Source organism: Periophthalmus magnuspinnatus, chromosome 4 (genome assembly GCF_009829125.3).
Source record: "Periophthalmus magnuspinnatus isolate fPerMag1 chromosome 4, fPerMag1.2.pri, whole genome shotgun sequence".
In the NCBI taxonomy this organism is placed as follows: domain Eukaryota; kingdom Metazoa; phylum Chordata; class Actinopteri; order Gobiiformes; family Gobiidae; genus Periophthalmus; species Periophthalmus magnuspinnatus.
This window is the reverse complement of record NC_047129.1, coordinates 25,416,650-25,438,710: the sequence shown is the minus strand read 5'-3', so window position 1 is coordinate 25,438,710 and position 22,061 is coordinate 25,416,650. Positions and strand designations below refer to the sequence as shown.

Here is a 22,061-nt window from a genome sequence, read left to right as displayed (position 1 = left end):
AGTGGAGCACTTCCTGTATCACCACATGACATCATAAGTTAGAAAGTAATACTGAGGGTCTGTGTGATATGTGTGAATGAAACAAAACAAAACTCCAGATATGTTTTTGATGAGGAAAAATGATTATAACGCAAATCATAAAATAGCGTAAAATAAGGCCTTTAAGCTAACACACGCACGATCGAACAAAGGACTCCAAACGGATTTGAAAATATGACAATTCCAGGTTGATAATGCTATAATAGGAGACAGAGAGTAGTCTATATTCCAGTCTGTAGCGCACACTGCTCTGCATCGCTCCCCTCCAGAGGAAACTGGTCTCCTAGGCAACAGGCCAGGTTTCCCGCGGTAACAAGCGGATTGGACGAAACACAAGGAGCTCCCTGCAGCATCCCCATGGCAACGGCTCTGAGAAACAGGGATTTTACTATTTATTTTTCTTTCTTCGCAAATTGAGACAGAAGCTTCACCACAATATGCGCTAATGGGTTTATATTATGTGTATTGTCGGCTTTTCTTAGTGCTGGGTCACAGCCAATAAAATCTGTCCGTATCAGCTGCATTGGTGGTACAGTGGCGCTCGCTATAGCACTCACGCCTCACAGCAAGAAGGTTCTGGGTTTGACTCCCAGGCCTTTATTGTTGAGTTTGCGTGTTTTTTCCATGGATTTGATTGGGTTTTTCCATCGACCATCAACCCAAAACATGCTCGATAGGTCAAATCTACGACTAGTGCAAGATCTGGAGATAGGTCCACTGGTCCCAGGCAAGAACGGGTCAAATGCAGAAGACATGTTTCCGTATGGGGACAATAAAGTGTAGCTTGATCTTGAACAAGTGATCATTCTGTCTAACAATAAGTCGTTTAAAGAATACCGACTGTCCTATGTGCTTGTGGCTGCGATTTAACTATAATCTATGACGCCCATGCATTATTATATTATAATTTAAACATCTTAAATCACAATATTAACCTAAAACAACATAATAAACAAATACGCTGACCTCTGCGTTAGAAAACTGCGGTGCCCAATGGGAGCTGACATCGCCGAAACGCCATCACAACAAAGAGTACGATAGATAGCTGCAGATCACACGAGCAAACAGCAGATTTTTTTTTTCATTTATACCAAAATGACTAATCCCATGTGGATCATTGATTAAGAAAATAAAATTGGGGAATGCATTAAGTCGAGAGCAGTGGGCGTATGAAAACGGGGGTTGGTCGGCAATGTGGAATCGTGAAAATAAGCGATAAAGGTTTGCTCAGACATGCACGAATCACTCCAAATACAACGTCGAGTGAGTAACTAGTGAGGGAAAACAACTATAATATGGTTAAAAACTAAAAAAAGTCGATTATGCATATTAGATCTGCTTTAAAGTCATGACAGTTTCTATTAGTAGAGTAGACTGACAGAAAAGTGAATTACAATCTGTGCCATCAACGTCCCTATGACAACTGATCACTCATACACCACATTCACATATAGTCAAACTGTGTGAGGTATCTAGCTCAAGGACACAATAACAGCATGCACTGGCAAAGCTGGGATTGAACCGCTGATCTTCTGGTAGGTGGTCTGACAAATTAACCATTAACCTATTAGTTGAACATCAGTAATGCTTCGATGTATTTATAAATTGCATGCTTGATAAAGATGTTATTGCTTTTGATGAACAGTATAAAACGCATCCGTCGCCATGGAGACAAGCGCATGATGCCAAGTTACAGGTCAGATCTGCGAACTTACAGTGTACCTTTGAAAGTAATTTGAGACACAACATAACATGACATTTATCTGGGTGACAGTAGCTCAGTTTTGTAGCGTGTTCGTCCAGTGACTCACAGGTTGGCGGTGCGATTCCAGCTCCCACAGATGAATGCTGTGGTTGTGTCCTTGGACAAGACACTTAACCCACCTCGCCCCCAGTGTCTGCGTACACTGTGTTATTGTGTGGTGAGTGTCATGCATATTTGAACACTAGCTTTTAATATTACTGAAGTTCCATTTTGACCTTGATAGATACAAGTTAGACAGCAGTTTATTTATTTATTTCAAAAACTCTCAGTGCTAAAATAATTGAAACTGTGATTTGTAGTATTGATCCAGTTACACCATTCATATTCTGTGGTGGCTGTTCCAACAGCATTAACATGACTCATCTATAATAAATAAACAAACAAAATTTAATCACTGGATCATATTAATTGCATTTAAATGTGTTTTGTCATATTGGCCATTCAGCATGTGACGTAACCAATGTCTTAAACAGCTACATTAGTGGCTCCTTACAGATTATCCTCTGTATAATTATTTAATTTTCCCCAAATTATGCAATTAATCCCTTGACAGATTAAGAGAGTGGAGGGTGAAGACAGACATGCCCAGGGAGGTGCCCTGATCCTGGGCACAGAACACACTCCACACGCCCTGGGTGAACCTTGTGTGAGAAGCACATTGTTTTGTACAATGTGTTCATCAGAGAGGAGGGCTGGGCAGAGACACAGTGCCCCCTATAGGCACTGCACCAGAACACGCAGCTCAGATTAAAGGAGTGTGCAGCGATACTGCCCTCTGCTGGATAAAGAACAGAAAAGGTTTTGTTATATCACACAGGCTCGTGTGTGGCTCCATCTGCCGGTCTGCAAAAAATACAGTAAAAAATGAAATAAAATAATAATAATTAAAAAAAATATATGTGAGTCAATATTTTATATATGTAAGGGTTTTGTTTTTTTTTGTTTTTTTTTTTGCTACTAAGTAAATTATGTTTTAATAGTATTGTCTACTGTTCCTTGTTATTTTTGGCAATTCTAGTGCAGAATAAGTATAAAGTATATTTGTAGGCTTAATACCAATACTACTACTACTACTACTACTACTACTACTACTACTACTACTACTACTACTACTACTACTACTACTACTACTATTACTACTACTAATAATAGCAATAGTAAAGCATCATAAAAAGTTAATTGCTGTTCATACATACTGGATAGAGCCATGTATAAAATACTTTTGTTGAAATTAAATATTAAAAGAGATATCTTATTTAGTAATTGTGTAAAATATGTAAAAAAAACAAAAAACAAAACTAAACTAAACAAACATATGCATAAACTTGTTAATTTTGCTAGAAATTTAATATAATAAAATATTCTTTTTAGAAAAAAAACAAACAAAAACAAAACTCTATCTCTAAATCTCTAAATTGCAGTGTTAATGGCACATTCCGTTGCCATATCCAGGAAATGTGTGTTCACTTCCACCAATTCTTCACTTTTCACTAAACTCTGAGTTACATTAAAACAGATCATTTAGACTGAAGCACATCAGCATGCTCCAGCACAGGACCGTCACGGGAACATGGTAAGTACAGAAAATTATACTCTCTAAATATGTATAGCTGGATTTATGTAGTAACACATGTACACAACTTTTCTGATAGTGTCCATCGCCTGCTTGTCTCCATGGAGACAGCAGATGATGCCATCATGTCAAGTTACAAACCAGATCTGAAGAGATGTGAGTAACATGTGAGCCCCTCACTTTTGGCCAGATCTTACAACTAAAACCAATTGACGTTGTTCATTTTTTTCTCTCACTCACATTAATTTAGAAAATCTGGGAAATATGAAATGTGTCTAAGAAAAACGTGCTTGTTTTGCCTTGAAATGTGAGCATAGAGTGCAAGGAGATTGATTCACTGTTTGTATACCCTCCACCTTTAGAACAATATCTCATGGTTAATCCCCTCCCGACATGTTAGCAAAGATGAGGCAGCCTGACACAGTGCTGTCCTATGAGGCGCCTGCTACTGCCCACCCCAACCCACCCAAACCAAACAGTATCTTAGAGAGTCTACAAAAGATAAGGGAAAACATGAGGGACAGAAGCCGGGAGATCTTCTGAAGGTAAAATAAGATTATGAATGGAGTGGAGATAGAGAAGTGCACTGTATAAAAGAATACAGAAATGAGCTGGGACATAGGGGACACAAAATGTAACAACCTAGGCAGTATGTAAAGTCAACTTTTTTCAAGTTTTTACCATGTTATAACAGCGTTCCCTCACCATTAACTTACTCAAAGTTGTATTTTGATTGGTCCATGCATGTTTGAGTAATCCTGTATTGTCCTGTATTCGAGATTTGATTGCTCAGAAAATTTATGTTTTCACCTACCCCCTATCTCCCCCCATAACTGTGAATTTTCTTGACAGTATTTTAAAAATCACACTCTGGGTCATGTGGATTGGATTAGAAAATGTCAGTTTTAATAATAATAATAATAATAATAATAATAATAACAATAATAATAATAATAACAATAATAATAATAATAATAATAATAATAATAATAATAATAATAATAATAATACATTGAAAAATTGTAAAATGATAATAATAATAATTACTTGAAAAAAAAGGAAAATCACAACAAAAGATGCAAAATAAATCCAAAGTAAAACAGATTGTTATTCTGGATTGAAGTGATTTTTATTGACATTTCTTACTCTTTAATCTGTTTTAGAACTTAAAATAATAATGCTTAAGTTTCGGAAACACGTCCCAATCTTTGAGCACTTAAATTTGTATTAGAGCTCCCTCTGCTGTCCAGCATATACATGAACTCGTAAAAAATGTCTTTGGGTTTACAAAGTTTTTCTCTTGTCATTCACCAACAAAAATCGTTTGTCTATTTGATGGATTTTCTGGTTGGATATCTCTTTCAAAAAACTTACCTAGCGTTGTATTGACCATTGGCCTTCATCTGAAATTTCATGAACGCAGCCAATTCTTCTGAAGGGTCTCCGCTCCTAAACATACAAGAGAGCAGCTGCCTTGTTCACCTCTGCTACAGTTTGTCATGTGACCACAGACACACTGACACATGCCATTCAAACTGAGCATGACTTCAACCCTGCGTATGCTAACCCCATACCTCACGGGACCTGCTAGCATTTCACCTATAGAACATAATGTACAGCAATGCTAAACGACATCACATAATCTTTTATTTTTACCACAAATCACTGCCTTAAAGATCGATACGTGGAGTAGTTCTGTGTAGTAGAGATATTTTGAGGGGTGAATTAATTATGAATGATGTACAGAGCTTTGAGAAACATTCAAATCTGATGGTAATGTCTGGGAACAGTAGTGGGTCAGTAGGTTGGTAGCTCAGTTTCTTAAAAATATAAAAACTGTTTGAGAAAATTGGTTGTATTATGCATTATTTGTACTTTTTTTTGGCATTTTTAACATGCCGTGTCTTTGATTTGGCAAATAAAGCTTTTGCATGGAAAACCCACATTACTTCCCATCAGTCACTGCTCCCTGATCTAGATTTGGTGTTAGGCTGGGAATTACCACTGGAAAAACGCTATCCATTAAGCGATGCGGCCTGCAAGCTAATATAGGCACGTAGTTGTAATGAATTTGATGGAAGAAATGCTTAAAACGAGTCTGTTGATTATTTCCCTAAATGCATCATAGAATACCTCCAGATTTCTGCCTCTGACGTCACAATCTGGGTAAAATTGAAAGAATGACTTGTAATAGTTTAGGGAACCCTTGCATTGTTAACAGGATTAATGAAACAAGGTCGAAAGAAGCAAAAATACAATTCCAGGTATAGTTTTTAATGCGGATACAGTGTTAAAACATGGTTAAAAGCTCAAAAAAGTCAGTTTTTTCTGTTGTCGTGGGCAGCTCCTGTAGAAATTGGCACCTGTCACTTCCAGGAAACCCACCCCCCCCCGCCTTGGATTCTGTCTCTGCTATAGATATAATGGTTGATGTTATACAGAGCACAGTCCTGAGGTGTGAGAGTCCTGAGGAGGGCTGTTTATGTCCAAGCAGCACAAATGTCTGCACTCACACATAAAGCATTCCTCTGTGCCTCTGAGCAACACACAGGGAGAAGCTTTGACCCCCTGAACCTTGTAAGGAAGGTGAGTAAATAGCTCGTCCATGTGTAATACTGCCGGGGCATATAAACACTGTTATATACATGTGTTTGTGAATGAGGAGATCCTTTTTCAGCCTTTTAATACCCCCGACAAAGAGGGCATGTTTGCACCAGCGTGGGGTGGCTGCTGCTGTATGGATGAAAGTAAGTGAGGTACACCACCTGGTTGTCTCTATGGAGATGTTATTGATTGCCTGGAATGCTCCACAGTACAACGTAAAATGTATCTAGCTTGCATTATTCAATTTCACATGCTTTTTGAAAAACATGTGAATGCAATTGGGATCCACTTGGCCTGGTGGTGTCATCTGTTGTGTGTCCATAGATAGAAAAGTTGTCATACTGTGGAACATTCCAGGTAAAGTAACCTCTCTATGACAAGCAGGTGGGGTACCCTCTACTAGACATTTTACATAGTGAATCTCTAAATAAATAGGGAATTCTCATTTTCAGGAAAAGTCTAAATCAGGCATGCCCAAACTGTGGCCCGGGGACCAAATGTGGCCCTCAGACTAATTTTTCTTGGCCCTCAAGCTTCCAGGTGAATTGGCCCATATTACTTTAAACAGTACTTTTAACTGCACATTTCTGAAAATCTGTTTTAACAAGCCCATATCAAATATTTAATGTGTCCCATTAAGGATGTAAGGATGAATAAAGGTCTAGTGGTTCAGTCTAACTTGTAATAATAAGGCAGATTTGAAGTATTCACTGTATTGGCAACCAGTTTATGGCCCTTAACTTTGTCTGTGTTTTTATATGTGGCCCTTAATGAGAAAAATTTGAACACCCCTGGTCTAAATACTATTATCAGGCATTAAACTATGGTATGTATCCATGGACTTTGCATGTTCTTCTTGTGTTTGGTTGAGTTTCCTCTGGGCACATTGCTCTACAACCAGATCATTTGGTATATATTTTCTAGTACAGGGATTCTCAAACGTTTCGAAGCTGCGCACCCCTCATTTGTCAGAAAATATCTCAAGGACTCCCTATCGTCCTCCATCATGGCATCACAATGATACTGAGAAGTTCAAACTATGTATAAAGCCTAATTAAAGTCTAGATTTATTTGTAATTGAAATTGTATTGAATAAGTAGTGCAGTGTTTACAACCCTCCACCCTCAACATGGCCCCCAACAAACCTCAGTTTAAGAATAGTGGCTCTAGTATTCATCCTGGTTCAGTATTAGACAGGTAGGCTCAACACTCAATGGCAGAGCTCAGTAACGTGAAAGTCAGCTGGTCAATGCATACTGCCATTGTGCCCTGAGCCAAGACTTTACCCACATTGGATGGGTGTGTGTTTGTGAGCTCAGATGTGGTACAATGGATGGAAATATGCCAGCGGTTACTTGTATGGGCTGGCGTGTTTGAACATGTGTGTCATGTATGGTCATGGGAACACACACCTAGTGAAATAAAAATGACAACACTGAAGGATTGTTTCCTTAAAGAGACATTAAAGTGCACCTAACGTTTGAAGTGCTTATGACATGTTTACTTCCTGGTTGGACATGGACAGCAGCTATGGGTGTGTCTGAAGAATGTCCAATTGGTGAAAAAGTGGTGCACTCAAAATTCCCCACAATTCATCTTAAAAAGTAGTGTCCAACGCTAGTCACTAGATTGGCCAATATAGACCACAATGCATTGCAGGAGTTGGAAAAACAACAGCAGACAGCAACAAGTCAACAAGTGAATGAAAACAGAGAGACATGAGTTTTTATCACACTGCTGATTCTCGATTATGGTTAAAACACTTTTAAAATAAACTGTTTCTGTATAAAGATGTAAAACTATGTTAAATGTTGATCACACATACTATCCAAAAAACTATGTTATAATTAGAAAAACATGAAAACCTGTCGTGTGCACTTTAAGTTTTCAAGATTCTAAGTTTGTGTGACAAATGTAATGTTCATTATTGTCCAGAATTGAAATTGTGAATCCAAAACTAAGCCTTTTTCCTGACAAATCCAGCTTGCTAAATAGAAAACTTCCTCTGATGTCTGTCCTCTTGCCCCTCCCGTTCTCTGAGTGACAGGTGGTGAAAAAGCTGACATACTATGAACACTTTAAGAGGTGTGACTCTATCAGGAAGCGCTGACTCTTAGCTGGGCACAATTTCATTTAGACCAGTGCATTTTTGGAGATGTGAATGCATGCATGAATGGATCTTTAGTAAAGGGATGGTAGGACAAGGAGATTTTGGGATAGATTTGGAATAACAGATCCGCAGAGAACAGTGAGTGGTCATCATGTTGGGAGAGAGCAGCTCAGACTGTTTGACTGTGGACTTTTGCTCCACTCCGGCCTCAGACTCCAGGTGAGTAAACATCTGTAGGGTTCACAAAACCAGATTAAAAAAAATATTACACAATATATATGTGCTGTTTTCTAAAGTTTATTGCTGCAACATGGGCTCCTGCTGATGGAAAATGTCCTTACAATTCATAACTGAACCTAGAATGTTTTTATCAGATGTGACAGTAGCTCAGTTGGTAGTTGTTTGTCCATTGATCCAAAGATTGGTGGTTCTAATCCTGCTCTTGACATAAGCATCACTGGCTGAGTGGTTAGATCCACTGACTCACAGATTGGTGGTGCGATTCCAGCTCCCACAGATGAATACTGTTGTTGTTTCCTTGAGCAACACACGGTTATGGCCTTCTTTACCCTTGATCTTTAATTATATTGTTATGGATCTCTTTACCTTAAACGTTTATTCATGGAAACTTTTGGTGGCGTCACACCCAACGTTCATAATACTATCTGTTGTCATGCATGGGTGTATCTCTTGTTTGTTAGCCCTTGCATTCTTACAGGAAAATCCAGAAGCCTCGAGCCACTTGGACTGGACTAAACTGTTTTTTGTACTATTGTTTTGATGGTATAAATATACTGTTTGTATGTTCATTTGTCAGCTGAAAGTGAGACAACACTTTGTTAGAGACACCAGCTCTTTGCCCTTAGTACCTGTGTCTGTGAGTGAATGGGTGAGTAGTTCCTTGATGTAAAGCGCTTTAAGTGCCTTGAAGGTGGAAAAGCACCATATAAAAATGTGACCATGTGACCATCTGTCATATACTGAGAACACACCATAAAGAGCCATTTAAACTGACTTTAGTTGTGAGATCTGGCAACCTGAGGTGAAGACCTCTGATAGTCATACACAACATGTAAACATGTAAAACAAAAAAACAATTTTTTTTTTCCCCCCCTGGAATTGTATCAGCTTCTCAATTGTCTGTGAAATTAATATTACATAAATGTAAGAAAAATCATACATTTTATACCTTCAATAAAAAATGTCAAGCTTCAGAAATGTCTGACTGCAAACAGAGACAAAATAAGGCATCCATTATAAGTGTTTATGTTGAAAATGTTTTAATTGGTTTAGTTTTTAGTTCGATAAAAATGTCACACTAATTTAGTCATCTAATTTCATAAATTCATAACTCATTCACTCCTGTTGTATTCTCACACATCACCACTAGATGTTATCTATGTTATTTTTGTCTGATAGTGTGCCAGATTTGGCCTGTCAGAAGAAGACCATAGTGCACAGGTGAGCTAAGTTTAGGTGAGGAGAGAGGTGAAACAGATTTACCTCACAGATCTACCTAAGCATTCAGTTCATTTATGATCTGGTTTGGAACTTTGGGAATGAAAAGTGAAATTTGGACCCAGTCTCCACTCATCCCTTTCACTCATTTGTTTAGTTTTTAATATTCAACAAAGTGATTAGTACTTCAGTAACAGTAATTCCTCAATTTCCTAATTATTCACTGCTATGAATATATAAGCACTTCTCAACTTTCATAGCAGTGTTTTACCATCATGAAAATACTAAAACAACTAGCATGTTAAAAAAAGAAAGAAAAAAACAACCAAAAAAACAACAAACATTATTATTAAATGCAGAAAGCTCACATTACACTTGACATTAAGAGCTGGACTGGAAAAAAAAAAAATTGTTTAACTTGATTTATGTATTATATTACATGAAAATAAATACAGTACAAAGCCCTTAATTAGGACTAACTACACTGCAAAGGACTGGAGATAGGAGAGTACAGAAAGGAAGCGGGGCAATTTCATCCGCCATTTTGAAGATTGCATTTCTATACGTGACAGTTCATATTGTTGTTGTGCCTTTAAGCAAGAGCCTTCATCCCCCTTTGGTCTAGTGTGTATGTTGGCAAAAAAGTACTCATGTAAGAGTACTGTTACTTAAAAATAATATTACTCAAGCACGTATAAATTATAATGTAACCCGGTGTGTAATTTAAAGTTGATTTAATCTGTTATTTTTAAAAGGTAGACCACAAACATTAGAAAAACTAGATTATATCTGAAGGAACGGTGCAAGAAATACAAATGTTCAATGTTCAAATCATTTCATATTGCCAACATAAAGCTTTTGTCACTTGTAGACTCCCTCACAGTGGAAGGAGTAACCGAAACATGTACTCAAGAGTACTTTTACACGATAACATATATTACTCATGTAGGAGTAAAAGTATGTTATCTGAAAATTACTCAAAGTAGTACAATTAATATTAAAAACTTCCTTAAGTAAATGGAAATTCATGCTCCTTTTGGTGTTCTTTTGGTTCCGTTCCCAAAAATTGATTCTTGTCCAAGGAGAAAGTGCCGTGTCCTTCATTGTGTGTGTGTGTGTTTTTACGGGCCCAAGTTTGCTATTTGTGTTTGTGTCTTAAAGGAATGGGAATGGCAGTTATGTCCAGACTGGTGTCAACACACGTCTTCATGGGCTAGTGCTAAAGTCTTTCCATTTGATCACAACGGACACACGTGCAAGACCGTGAAGGCATGCTCTCAGACAATGTACCCTCCAAACCCCCCGCCCCACGAGTGTGACCACATAAAATTATACACTGAACATCTTGAAAAAGTTGTGGGACATAAAGGGATAGAAAACATTCTTTTTTAAATGTGCTTTTGGTCACCTTGGGATAAGTATTTAACATTTTCAAACTGTCTGCATTGGGAAAACACACTTCACCGCAGTTTCCAATGCGTTTTTTTAAGCACTGGAGCTCCCTCTGCTGCCAGCAACAGGAATTAACATTTAGTAGAGTAAATTAAAAGTAAACTACTGATGTCCTTATCCCCCTGAATGCTATGCTAATAGAACTACGTATGTGTCACTGTAAACACAATTTTGCCACAGAATGAGTCCGGTGGTGATTTACAGACTTAAAAACTGAGTAGGAAAAGTCTGGTGTTTTATCTATGACGCAACTAAATGAGCAAAATGTGAATGGAGCATTTCTGAGCACAAAGAGAAGACGACTTTAGATTAGTGGTTTAATGAAACGTGAATGAAAAAAAAAAAGGTCCAGGAATGTTTTTGAGGAGAGGACAACAGTATGACATGGTAAAAAGGACAAAAAAGTCAGTTTCATAATATATATTCTGTAAGTACATTCACAATAACCACAAATACAACTTGTTTTTTAATATTTTTGATCAATAATACAGAAAGAGATTTGAATGGCAATAAGCATCAACATTTTACAGTACACAATTGCATGTATACATTGTTCACATTTTGCACTTTTTGTGGTGTCAGTGTAAAAAGTGTGATATTCTCTAGGACCATGGACATGAGCCTAAATGGCTGTAAGAACAACCAAAAGAGGGACAGGTGGTCATCCTAATCCACCCCTCCACTACCGCCGTCTCCTCCTCCCCTTTTCCCTCACAGCACTGTAGGTCAGAGGATTCCCACTAACGGTCAGACGTGACATAAAGTCAAATCAAAATTGCGGCGTTGCACTACCAGCAGAGGTGTAAAACTGTGAAAGACTGTGCCTCTCTCATTTGAACTGGTCGTGCTGGCGCCTGGAAGATTAGCTCTCCATTAAACAATAGGCCTGATCTAACATGTTTTTCTCATGTTATGCATAGTTAGACATTTGTTATGGTAAATTAATCTTTGAAAACATGCGTCCGCCAGGAAAGATGATATTGTGAAGTGCGTCACAGAGGGAAGGGTTCGGATTTGATTCCCAGATTGTGGAGTTTGCTAATCACGGCAGATTAATATGATATGTGTAGCACCCTGAAGAGAGACCTGCATATTTATCTGTCTGGAGCAGCTCTCACTGAAAGTGGTCGGGAAAAGGCGAAATATTTGATTTTGATTGGCTGAAGTGTCACAACAGCGGAGCAAATCAAGAAATCTAACTGTTGTTACATCCAGTTGAGAGAAAAACACAGACATCTTCCCTGTCCACAAATGCACAAAGCTCTTACCTTCAGCACATTTTTCAAAACAAACCAGTCTGTATTTATGCTGAAATAGGCTGAATTACGTCTGTCAGCGTCACCATGTTTGTTTTGGTTTGTTTGGTTGCTTCACATTTGGCACAACCCAAAGGACAATGCTGCTCTGTGATTGATCTGAACCGCTGTGGCCTGGGCCCAATCACAACAGTAGGGAAATCTGTCCAGACAGATTCTCATTAGTTTGTGACCTCAAAAGAATTCATGTTGCAGGCCAGGTTAGCAGTTTGCATGTTCTTGTTGTGTCTGGTTAAAGACACACAACGTTTCTGTTCACATCCACTCCTCACTGACTGTTTATCAAAATATAGGAATGAATCCCTGCTAGTCTCCATAGAGAAGTTATTGCTTTGCAGAATGTTTCTCAGTATGGACATCTAACTTTTGTAGCCCTATAGAGACAAGCAGGCGACACCACCAGGCCAAGTTACAGGTCAGATCTGTGGAGAGGCATGCCTGCTCACAGTAAACAGTAAGAGCACCTGAGGACTGAAGGGTCAATTTCCACTCAAAACAAGTTCTGCCATTGTGTCTTTAGGCAAGACACTTCATCAATCTCCCCGTGTATGAATGTGTTGCATGTGCGAGTGATTGGTTGTTGGTCAGATCTGAGAGGTTGTGTGTCAATGTGAGTGAAAGGACACAATGGCCCCATGTAGATTAGGTTTGAACCACCGACCCAATGTGCCTGGACTTTCATACTCTGCATACAGTACAGTATTCAGTTATGTTTGGTCATATATTTCTCGCTGAATGCTGGTGACAGAGAGTGGTTAGTCAGAGTCGTAAACCAGACCAAGGAACGCACTTGTGTCAGAGCAGACATGAGAATCTGTTCTGAGCAAATACAGGGTCAACTTGGTCCACATCGCTCCTCACTCACCTCCAGGGCTCTCTGTAAACTGTGAAAGACAAAAACATGTGTTTTCAAAAGCAAATGTATGAAATATCTAACAAAATGTTTTTAGGATTGGTGTAGTTTATGCTTTAGTATTAGTTTGTTGGCTCCATGGAACCAAAGATATCGTCATACTGTTTTCAATGGTCTGTGCACATTGGTGTGAAATACAAATGTAATTTCTTTTTCTTCAACATTACTTTCTCAATACTGACCTAGCCCCACCCAATGTGTGATGTCAGAAATATGCAACAGGTGATCAATTTTGACCATAAACGGAGCTCCCAAGAGCCACAGTACCTATGGAGGCTAGTGGATCTCGCAGAGGGACGGAGGGGGGGTGGTCTTATCCAGTTGTTCTTTTAGATCCATCGTTGACTTCCTCATCATATAATCTTTCACATGGAAATCACTTCAAAATATTTTATTATTTCACTTAATCAATTTGCATGTGTAGATTTATATGGGACATTGTAATTTAGGGACATCTTGGACTTAACTTAAAGATTTTGATGAATTATAGAGACGGATTTAATGATATCAAATTCTAAGTCAGATTTAAATATTAACTTAAAAAGTTAGACCAAATTTGAATGTTTAGGTACAGATCTCTGTATTTTTTGTATCAAATATGATCCAAAATTAAACAAGAAATTCAATTATGAGTCCTAATTCAAACTTGATTCATATGTCCCGGATATGTGCAATTTTGTCCACAAAATACCTTTTTATCATGTAATGTTTTCATATATAAATAAGTGTCTTGTGTAATACTGCATATTGCTTTGTCACATCAACAGGGCACTAGACTTGTTCTTTTTGTGTTGTGAGATGGGACTTTTTTTTTATAGAACAGAGTAGATTCTGTGTTGTTTCAAGCTTGTCTCACTTATTATTCCCTTATGTTAATTTTAGTTTATTCTATTGGTGCATTGCAACTCATAAAATCAGCAACTGTGTAACTGTGTGACCCAAATAATAATCGATCAAGTAAGTATTTCTCCCTTAAGTGCAGTTGACAACTAGACGCCAGATGAGTTCTGGGAACATGGAGTGTGATGAGTCCTGGAGGATTTTGGTGAAGCTCACAATTTGCAGCTCATAGAAGGAGGACAGTTTTTACTGCAGTGATTTTGTAAGAGACCACAATGCTCTGCAGCCTGCTTTTATTCTGAACAGAGAGTTGTACCAGCAGAGCAGAAAGTGAGAGAAAGATGGACATGATGTGTTGTCTTACATTGAAGGAGTTCAGCTTCCTTGAGAGATACTGCCCTTGTCAACAAACTAACCCCCTGCTTGGCCATGACAGTGTGATTGGTCCTCTGTTCTCTTATTGTTGCCATGCAGTGAGGAATCTTAGGGTGACTGTGGACTCTATGTTTAGACTGGACAAGCACATTAGCTCTGTCATAAAGTCCAGCTTCTTTCAGTTGAGGCTCCTTGCTAAAATAAATCCCTACCTTAACCTTCCATAGGTGGATTTTGAAAAAGCAATCCACACATTTGTGACGTCACATCTGGATTATTGTAATTCTTTGTATATGGGGCTGATCCAGGGCCCCCTTCAGCACTTACAGAAAGTCGAGAATGCTGCAGCTCGTCTGCTGTCTAAGAGATGAGAGCACATCACGCCTCTGCTGTGTAACCTGCACTGACTCCCTATTTCATATCAGTTGCAATTCAAAATGTTATCGATTGTTTAAATGTGTGCACTCTATGGGTCCTCTTTATTTGAGGGAGTTACTGTAGCTCTATACTCCACTATACTCCACCCACACCCCTGAGGTCAGAGGTCACCGGATTAGCTCCTGCCGGCTGTGCCCAAAGCCAGTCTCAAGACCAGAGGTGACAGAGCCTTTTCTGTGGCAGTGCCCAGACTATGGAACAGCGCCCTCTGCCTGTCACATCCTCTCAGTCTTTAACACAGTTTAAGACTAGACTGAATACCCACCTGCCCTCCCTGGCATTTAACACTAGCTAGACTGGATATCTTGGTGCTTCTTTGACTTTTATATGAAGCACTTCAGTCAGCTGAAGTTTTTTTTTTGTTTGTTTTGTTTTAAATGTGCTATATAATTATACCTGAGATGAGTTACATTTTTTCACAATCTCAAATTCCAGCTGATTATCACAAACTGTTCCCAGGTACTTGTACAAAACATGACTGTAAATGCTTGATTTGATGACAAAATTACCCCAAAATGTACTAATAAAAGGACACATCTTTATTTGCTCTTTCTTTTCTGCAGGTGGGTGAATTCGGGGAACAACACTCCAGTGCCAAAGGCCTCCTCAGAAACCATGTATCTGTGGTCAGGAGGAAGATCTGATGGAAAAAGTGACTCCAAGTATGTACAACTCTTGTATAGGGGAGGGCAATATTGATTTTTTTTTTTCTTTTGCAATTAATCAAAAACGCTGTATTGTCCTGTAGGGAAATGTGTCCTCTGCATTTGACTATCCTGACCATCTCTGTGATCTTGTTCCTAGGCTTGGTCAGGACTATCATAGCTGGAAGAGTTGACCTATGGCACATGTTTTTGAGTGTCACGCAATTAAAGGAGACATTAAGCACAACTAACTTTCAAGAACTTTAACATTGTTTTCCCTTCTCATTTACCCACTAAAGTTTTATTTAGAGTGACAGATGATTGTTTACATAACTTTATCCAAGAGTCCATCAGAAGGGCCCAGCATTGCAGTCTTCAAGCTGACTTTTTTTTTTTTAATTATTATTAGTTTATTATTATCTTTATTATTAGTCTGTCTACATCTCCAAAGCTCAAAATGCTCTGTTCCACCTTGTGATGTCATGAAGCTGTAGTTTTCAAGGTAACAACTACTTTTCACCTTTAGTTCCATAGAGATTGGCAATTCCAGCTCTGAAATTATCCAAATGCTTCCAGTGAAGGTGTATGGAGTTTAAAAAACACAGTGGAGCATTTCCTGTATCACCACATGACATCACAAGGTGGCACAAAGTGTTTTCAGTGAGAGAAGAACTCAGCCTAAATATGCTGAGTTTGTGTGTTAAACATGTGTGCATGAAATAAAACTCCAGGGATATTTTGATGAGGTATTAACATTATAACATATATCGGAAAATAGCGTAATATGGGCCCTTAAAGTTGTTTTATATCAATATTGCAAATTAAAATGTCTAAAATATAAAGTAATGATCCACAGTTGTAAATTTTCCAAAATATTTGATCAGACGATACTTGCACTTAGTGATGGGCAAAATGAAAAAAAAAAAAAAAAAAAAAAAAAAAGAAAATTTAAGAAAATGCTGTGCATAAAAAAAAAAAAAAAAAAAAAAAAAAAAAAAAAAAAAAGGCAGCTCATACATATTCTTAGGAAAACATAAAATAAACTTTGTATTCTTTGTAATACTTTAAATTCCCCAGTAGATGGCAGTGTTTTGAGGCTACATTTTGGTGAAGCTCTGTGCTGTGGCTGGCTGTGAGACCTTATTGATAGAGACTTAATTTTTCCCATCACTACTTACACTCTCTTCTAGCAGCCTTTTACAGTTTTCTTACTATGTTACCAAACTCTATAAAGTCCTCTTCTTGGCACAGCAGAGACATGGTTGTAAGAACTTCTTGCTGTGCGTGTGTGTGTCAGGTCCCTGTACCAGCGGTTGCGAGAGTATGAGCTCCTGGATAAGAAGAAGACAGTGACAGCTCTGAGGGCAGGAGAGGACCGTGCCATCCTGCTGGGGCTCAGTATGATGTTCTTCTCTGTCATGACCTACTTCGTCATGGGCATCACTGTCCTCCGCTCCTACTCGGACAGGTGAGCAGGCCAGGGCTAAAGAGAGGGGATACTGACATCTCTGTGTTACATTTCATGATCCATTTGTCCCTAGATATAGATTTGCACAGTAGGATGAATTCTCACGATATTTGCGAGTTCACCGAGTCATGAGAATCCATCTTAAGGTACTGTAATGTTCTAAATCGCCCAGCAGCGGGTGGAACAATCACAGAGCACTGAGGTTTGTGAGGACGTCAAAGGCAAAGTCCCCAAGTGAACCAAAACAAACATGGAAACGCACATAAATTTACTTTTAGTGAAAATACAGACCATTTTGTTTGTGAAAATGTGCAAAAGGGAAGCGCTTTGTGTATTTGTGGACAAGGAACATGTTTGTGCTTTTTTTTTCAACTGGATGTAACAAAAGCTGCTGTTATGACAACAAATTCAACAAATCAGATTCAAATATCCTTCATGGCGTTTTCCCGATCGATTCCAATGAGACGCACGAGAGATGTGTAAAATTCAATTCACATTAAGATAGATATGTTCAACTCAAATATCACTTTTACTGGTAACTGTATGGTTGATTTAGGAGCACGACTTTCATAAATATAGAAAATACTTATCTCTTATTTAGTACTTTTCCAGAGCGCTTCCTCCTCCCACAGTCATTGTGTGCATTCAGGTTCAGGTGACTTTATTAGTACCTGTAGGTAGATTTGTTTTGCAGCATTACAACAGGCTGACTTTCTGACAAAAAACACTAGAACACAGGAATCTTATACATATTCATAAATCTTACAAATTAAATAAATCTACTACTTTCCAGCTCCTATACATTGAGTCAGTACAGGTACAAACTTGACAGGTGTAAGTCCCCACATGCAAAACACACACCACCTGAATTTAGTTACATGTTTATTGAGATGAAAAAATCCTATTATGGACACCTGGGACCTTTAAGTGTCCACTATACAGTGAGTTTAACCCATTAATTTAAGGCGGCTAAGTTTTCTGTTGCCTTTTCTCTATTTGATTTGGACCCGACTACTAAAATTTCAGTTTCATTTTTATTTAATTTCAGAAAATTTGAGTACATTTAACTGTTGATGTCTAAAAAACAGCCTCTGATGGATGAAATGTCTTTCTTTTCTTGTGGGTCTGTTGAAATGTATAGTTGTATGTATAGTTCATCTGCATGACTATGGAAACAGATGGTATGTTTTTGAAGACAAGTGGAAGCATATGAAGGATAAAAGTAGGAGGCCAGTGAGGTTCCTTGTGGAAGTCCATAGAGCAGGGGTGTCAAACACATTTTCACCGAGGGCCACATCAGCAAAATGGCTGCCCTCAAAGGGCCAAATGTAAAATAAATCTAACTACTTTTTAACTTATTAACTGTTTCTGTATTTATTGCTTATTCAAGTTACAAATATTGCATATGCATTTACCTAGATGTAACGGTATGGCTGTGTAACTGCGTATTTCCTGATAAAATGACATTTTAAGACCATCATACCTTTTAATTTACCCTGTCGAGGGCCACATGAAATGATGTGGAGGGCTGCATTTGGCCCACGGGCCTTGAGTTTGACACATGTGCCATAGAGGATCTTTCTCTCTGAAGAAGTGTATTCCCCAAGAATGGCATAGAACTTTCGGTTCCTGATATATGAGATCTAGAGGCCAGCTGTTTTCTCTAGACGATCAATAAGAATTTTGGGATCGAATGTGGCTCTTGAGTCAAGGAGGATCAGGATTGAGACTTTATTGTTATTGATCTTAGGTCACTAGTTATGTTAATAGTTTGCATCTAGTCTCCACCTGTATTCACAACTTTATTATTTCACCTCGAACATGACCTGTTGGCACTACCTGTGAGACCTGTGATAGATGAGTTAAATGCCCCTGTTATGACCCAGCTCGTTTGGAGAAGGGAAGTAACAAAAAGAAAACCAAGATGGGGGAATGGTAAAGTAAGAAGTAATTTAATAAACAGGATTGTAAGGGTAAACTAAACAAAAAGGAACATATATAAATAAAAGGTTCCTTGCAAGGATGTAACCCAAAAACAACAAAGGAAAAGTAACTAAAACACAAATTTCACAACACGTCACAAAATCTTATGAACAAACACAGTACTGACAATCTGTAGTGACTGAACCAAAGAGACACACACACAATGGCATAGCAGCCCCGAACAGGTGTCCCCAATCTTCTTAAATGTGGTGGGAGGCGGCTGAAGGTGGGCGAGGCTGGAAGACTGTCCTCCAATCACAGCCCAGGGATCCAGCAGCCATGTTTAAGGGGAAAAAAAGAAGATTTGGGAACACACACAAGAAACACAATGCACAAATACAAACAACAAAAAAGGACTTAAGGCCCAGGGCCATAACAGCCTCACCATGGAACATTCTCAGGAAAGCCATAACATCTCCATGGAGACAACCACCAGAAAAGTTGCTTACTGCACATTTAATGTTAATAGATTTAGCTGTCCTTTCCTCCCTGGCAGTATCTGGACGGAGGAGGCTAACTGCACCGTGCTGAACTCCACCCTTCTGTGGGACGTGAACTGTTCGTACAGCTGTGGAGCTGAGTGCTGGAAGTCCTCTAGGTACCCCTGTCTGCAGGTCTATGTGAGCCTGCACAAGAACTCCTCCAGGCGGGTACTCCGACTACTGCACAATGAGGACACGCATGAAGACAACCCAGAGGTACGCACACAGTTGGTACACAAAAAGTTTTTTATTTCTAGAACTACCACAACTAGTAAATGACTAATTTAGACTCACAAAGTTACTTAGGTAATAATAGTGTAATAATCAAAATATATTATCAGAGGTGGGTAGTACTCAGTTACATTCACTTGAGCCGCAACATGTTGTTTACTTCTACTTGAGAAATTAACAGCACTCTTACTTGAGTAAAAGTTTTGGTTACTCCTCTCACTGTGAGTAAGTCTATAAATGACAAAAGCTTTACGTTGACAATGTGAAACGATTTGAACATTTGTGTTTCTTGCCACGCTCCTTTACATTTATAAAGTTTGTCTCATCTGTTTGTTTATCCTCTGAAAAAACCCTCCAAAAACCCAACATATTTTGTGCATTATTTAATATTTTGTTCTTCAAATATTACGTTAACTTTACATTATAAATCATGTATATGTACTGTATATGTATATTTTCATATTATTTTCTTCTGTTCCGACTTCAGTGCTTCTACATCCCAAAGTGCCATAAGGACTACGCTGCCACTCGTGAGCTGGTGCAGAACATTTCAGATCGCCTTAGGAACCTTCAGTCTGTGCAGTGTTTCATTGACCCCAAAGAGAAGACGGACATGGCCATTCTGACGCAGATCTACAGTCGGGGGGCGGTGTTTCACTCCCTCTTCTGGCCCACCTGCTCTCTGATCGGGGGCTCCGTGCTCATCGCTATGGTCAAACTCACCCAGTATCTGTCCATTCTGTGTGAGGGGCTTAGCAAGATCAAGATGTGACCAATGCAGGACACAATGAAGTACATTTCAAGGTTGTTTTTTTTTTTTTTTTTTTTTTTTTTTGTATTATTGTTATTATCTCTTATTTGCAGAGGTGGGTAGTACTCAGTTACATTTACAGTACACAGTAACTTTTTAAACATATTGTACTTTTCAGAGTTCTTTTCTACCAAACATTCTTTACACCTACATGAGTATTTTTATTGAAGTAACAGTACTCTCACTTGAGTAAAAGTTTTGGTTCCTCTTCCACTGTGAGTAAATTTACAAGTGACAAAAGCTTTTATGTGAAAATATGAAATCATTTGAACGTTTGTGTTTGTTGCACTACTCCTTCAGATATGATTTAGTTTGTCTCATTTTGTGTTAACTAATTGTGTTAAATCCCGACAGTTACTCTTTAAGTTGCTTTTACTTGAATAGTAGTTTCCCAAATACCTTTTTACACTTTCTTGAGTAATTTCTTGGACTTTATACTTCTACTTAATAGTATTTTGAAGTAACATTACAATTTGTGGCTACTCTGCCCACCTCTGCTTATTTGTAATAATTCTTGACTATAAAAGGAATATTTAAAGGAGATATATCTGGCTAATCTGAGCTCTTGTACCTGTTTTTTTAATTTATTTTTTTATTCTATGTATATGAGCAAAATTAGTCTTGCTCCAGTACGTGCATATTGTATAAGCAGCTCAAAATAAGTCTTCTGCGTGCTGTCTGCATCTAATTATAAGGCGCTTTATAGTCCAATTATCAGAAAATGTGTGTTAGCATGATAGTTGTTGTTACCATTGTGCAACATAACAGAGTTCTGGCCTCTAAGAGTTGTGAAACCTGCTTATAAACTCATCCTGGTGAGTAATTAGGATGCTCGGAATACATAAGGTAAGTGAGGAATCATTTTGGACCGCTGCAAACTGTTTAAAATGAAGTAGTTCTGTTTTTCATGTTTATAAGACTGTAAAAAACAAACTGTGTACAGCATCTTTAACACTAATATTATATTGCATTTTATGACTTTTAATGAATACATGTTTTCTATATTGTTGTCTGCTACTTGTGTTCTAAAATATGCTTTTCAATAATTATTAGGGATGGGACAAGATCTCACAGGACAAAATTGTGCACACAGGAGGATATTTTTTGTGTTTACATTTGGATTGGACAAAGTGCTGGTGAGTTACATTTCCTGAAAAGCTGTAGTAATAATAAGCAGTACGACAATGACATATGACATTAATGACATATAAAAGTTTTGTCCATATAAAAATCTATGAAGAAAAATTGTGAGGGTGAAATCGTGAACTGTATCCCACCCTTTATTTATTATGAATTATGTCAAAATCTCATCCTGTCTCGTTCTCATCGACCTAGTCTCATATCTCATCTTGTCTTCTGGAAATTGTATAATTATTAATGGTGGGATGAGACACAGTTTAATTTTTTTTCCACTAACAGACATAATGTTAATATTTTAGGAAGCACAGAGGAAAAGCAAAACTGCCTTGTGTGCATTTTAAGCCATGTTGGAATGTTGTTACCTCCTCAAAAACATACCCTAAGTTGTGTTTTGTTTCATTCACACATGTTGACTAACC

At 38.1% G+C, this 22,061-nt stretch overlaps 1 protein-coding gene across 3 annotated transcripts; it reads left to right on the top strand.

Annotated features, from left to right (window-relative positions):
• The first annotated feature begins 3,340 nt into the window (after positions 1-3,340).
• Positions 3,341-20,478, top strand: si:ch211-247n2.1 (calcium-activated potassium channel subunit beta-2). Of its 3 annotated transcripts, none has more exons than XM_055221177.1 (5): positions 3,341-3,377; positions 15,447-15,545; positions 16,825-16,995; positions 19,475-19,676; positions 20,179-20,478. In XM_055221177.1, the coding sequence occupies exons 1-5, from the start codon at positions 3,346-3,348 to the stop codon at positions 20,461-20,463; spliced, it is 789 nt and encodes a 262-aa protein (XP_055077152.1). In that variant the 5' UTR covers positions 3,341-3,345; the 3' UTR covers positions 20,464-20,478. The 3 variants fall into 3 exon arrangements, with proteins under 3 accessions (XP_055077152.1, XP_033821123.1, XP_055077151.1); XM_033965232.2 differs by lacking the exon at positions 3,341-3,377 and adding an exon at positions 3,875-3,922; XM_055221176.1 differs by lacking the exon at positions 3,341-3,377 and adding an exon at positions 8,081-8,310.
• The last annotated feature ends 1,583 nt before the right edge of the window (positions 20,479-22,061 follow it).

Coding starts and splice junctions, on each gene's coding strand:
- si:ch211-247n2.1 (XM_055221176.1), top strand. CDS start 8,243: ATGTTGGGAGAGAGCAGCTCAGACTGTTTGACTGTGGACTTTTGCTCC. Junction 15,546..16,824: donor GATGGAAAAAGTGACTCCAA/GTATGTACAACT, acceptor TGTGTGTGTCAG/GTCCCTGTACCAGCGGTTGC. Junction 19,677..20,178: donor CGCATGAAGACAACCCAGAG/GTACGCACACAG, acceptor TTCCGACTTCAG/TGCTTCTACATCCCAAAGTG.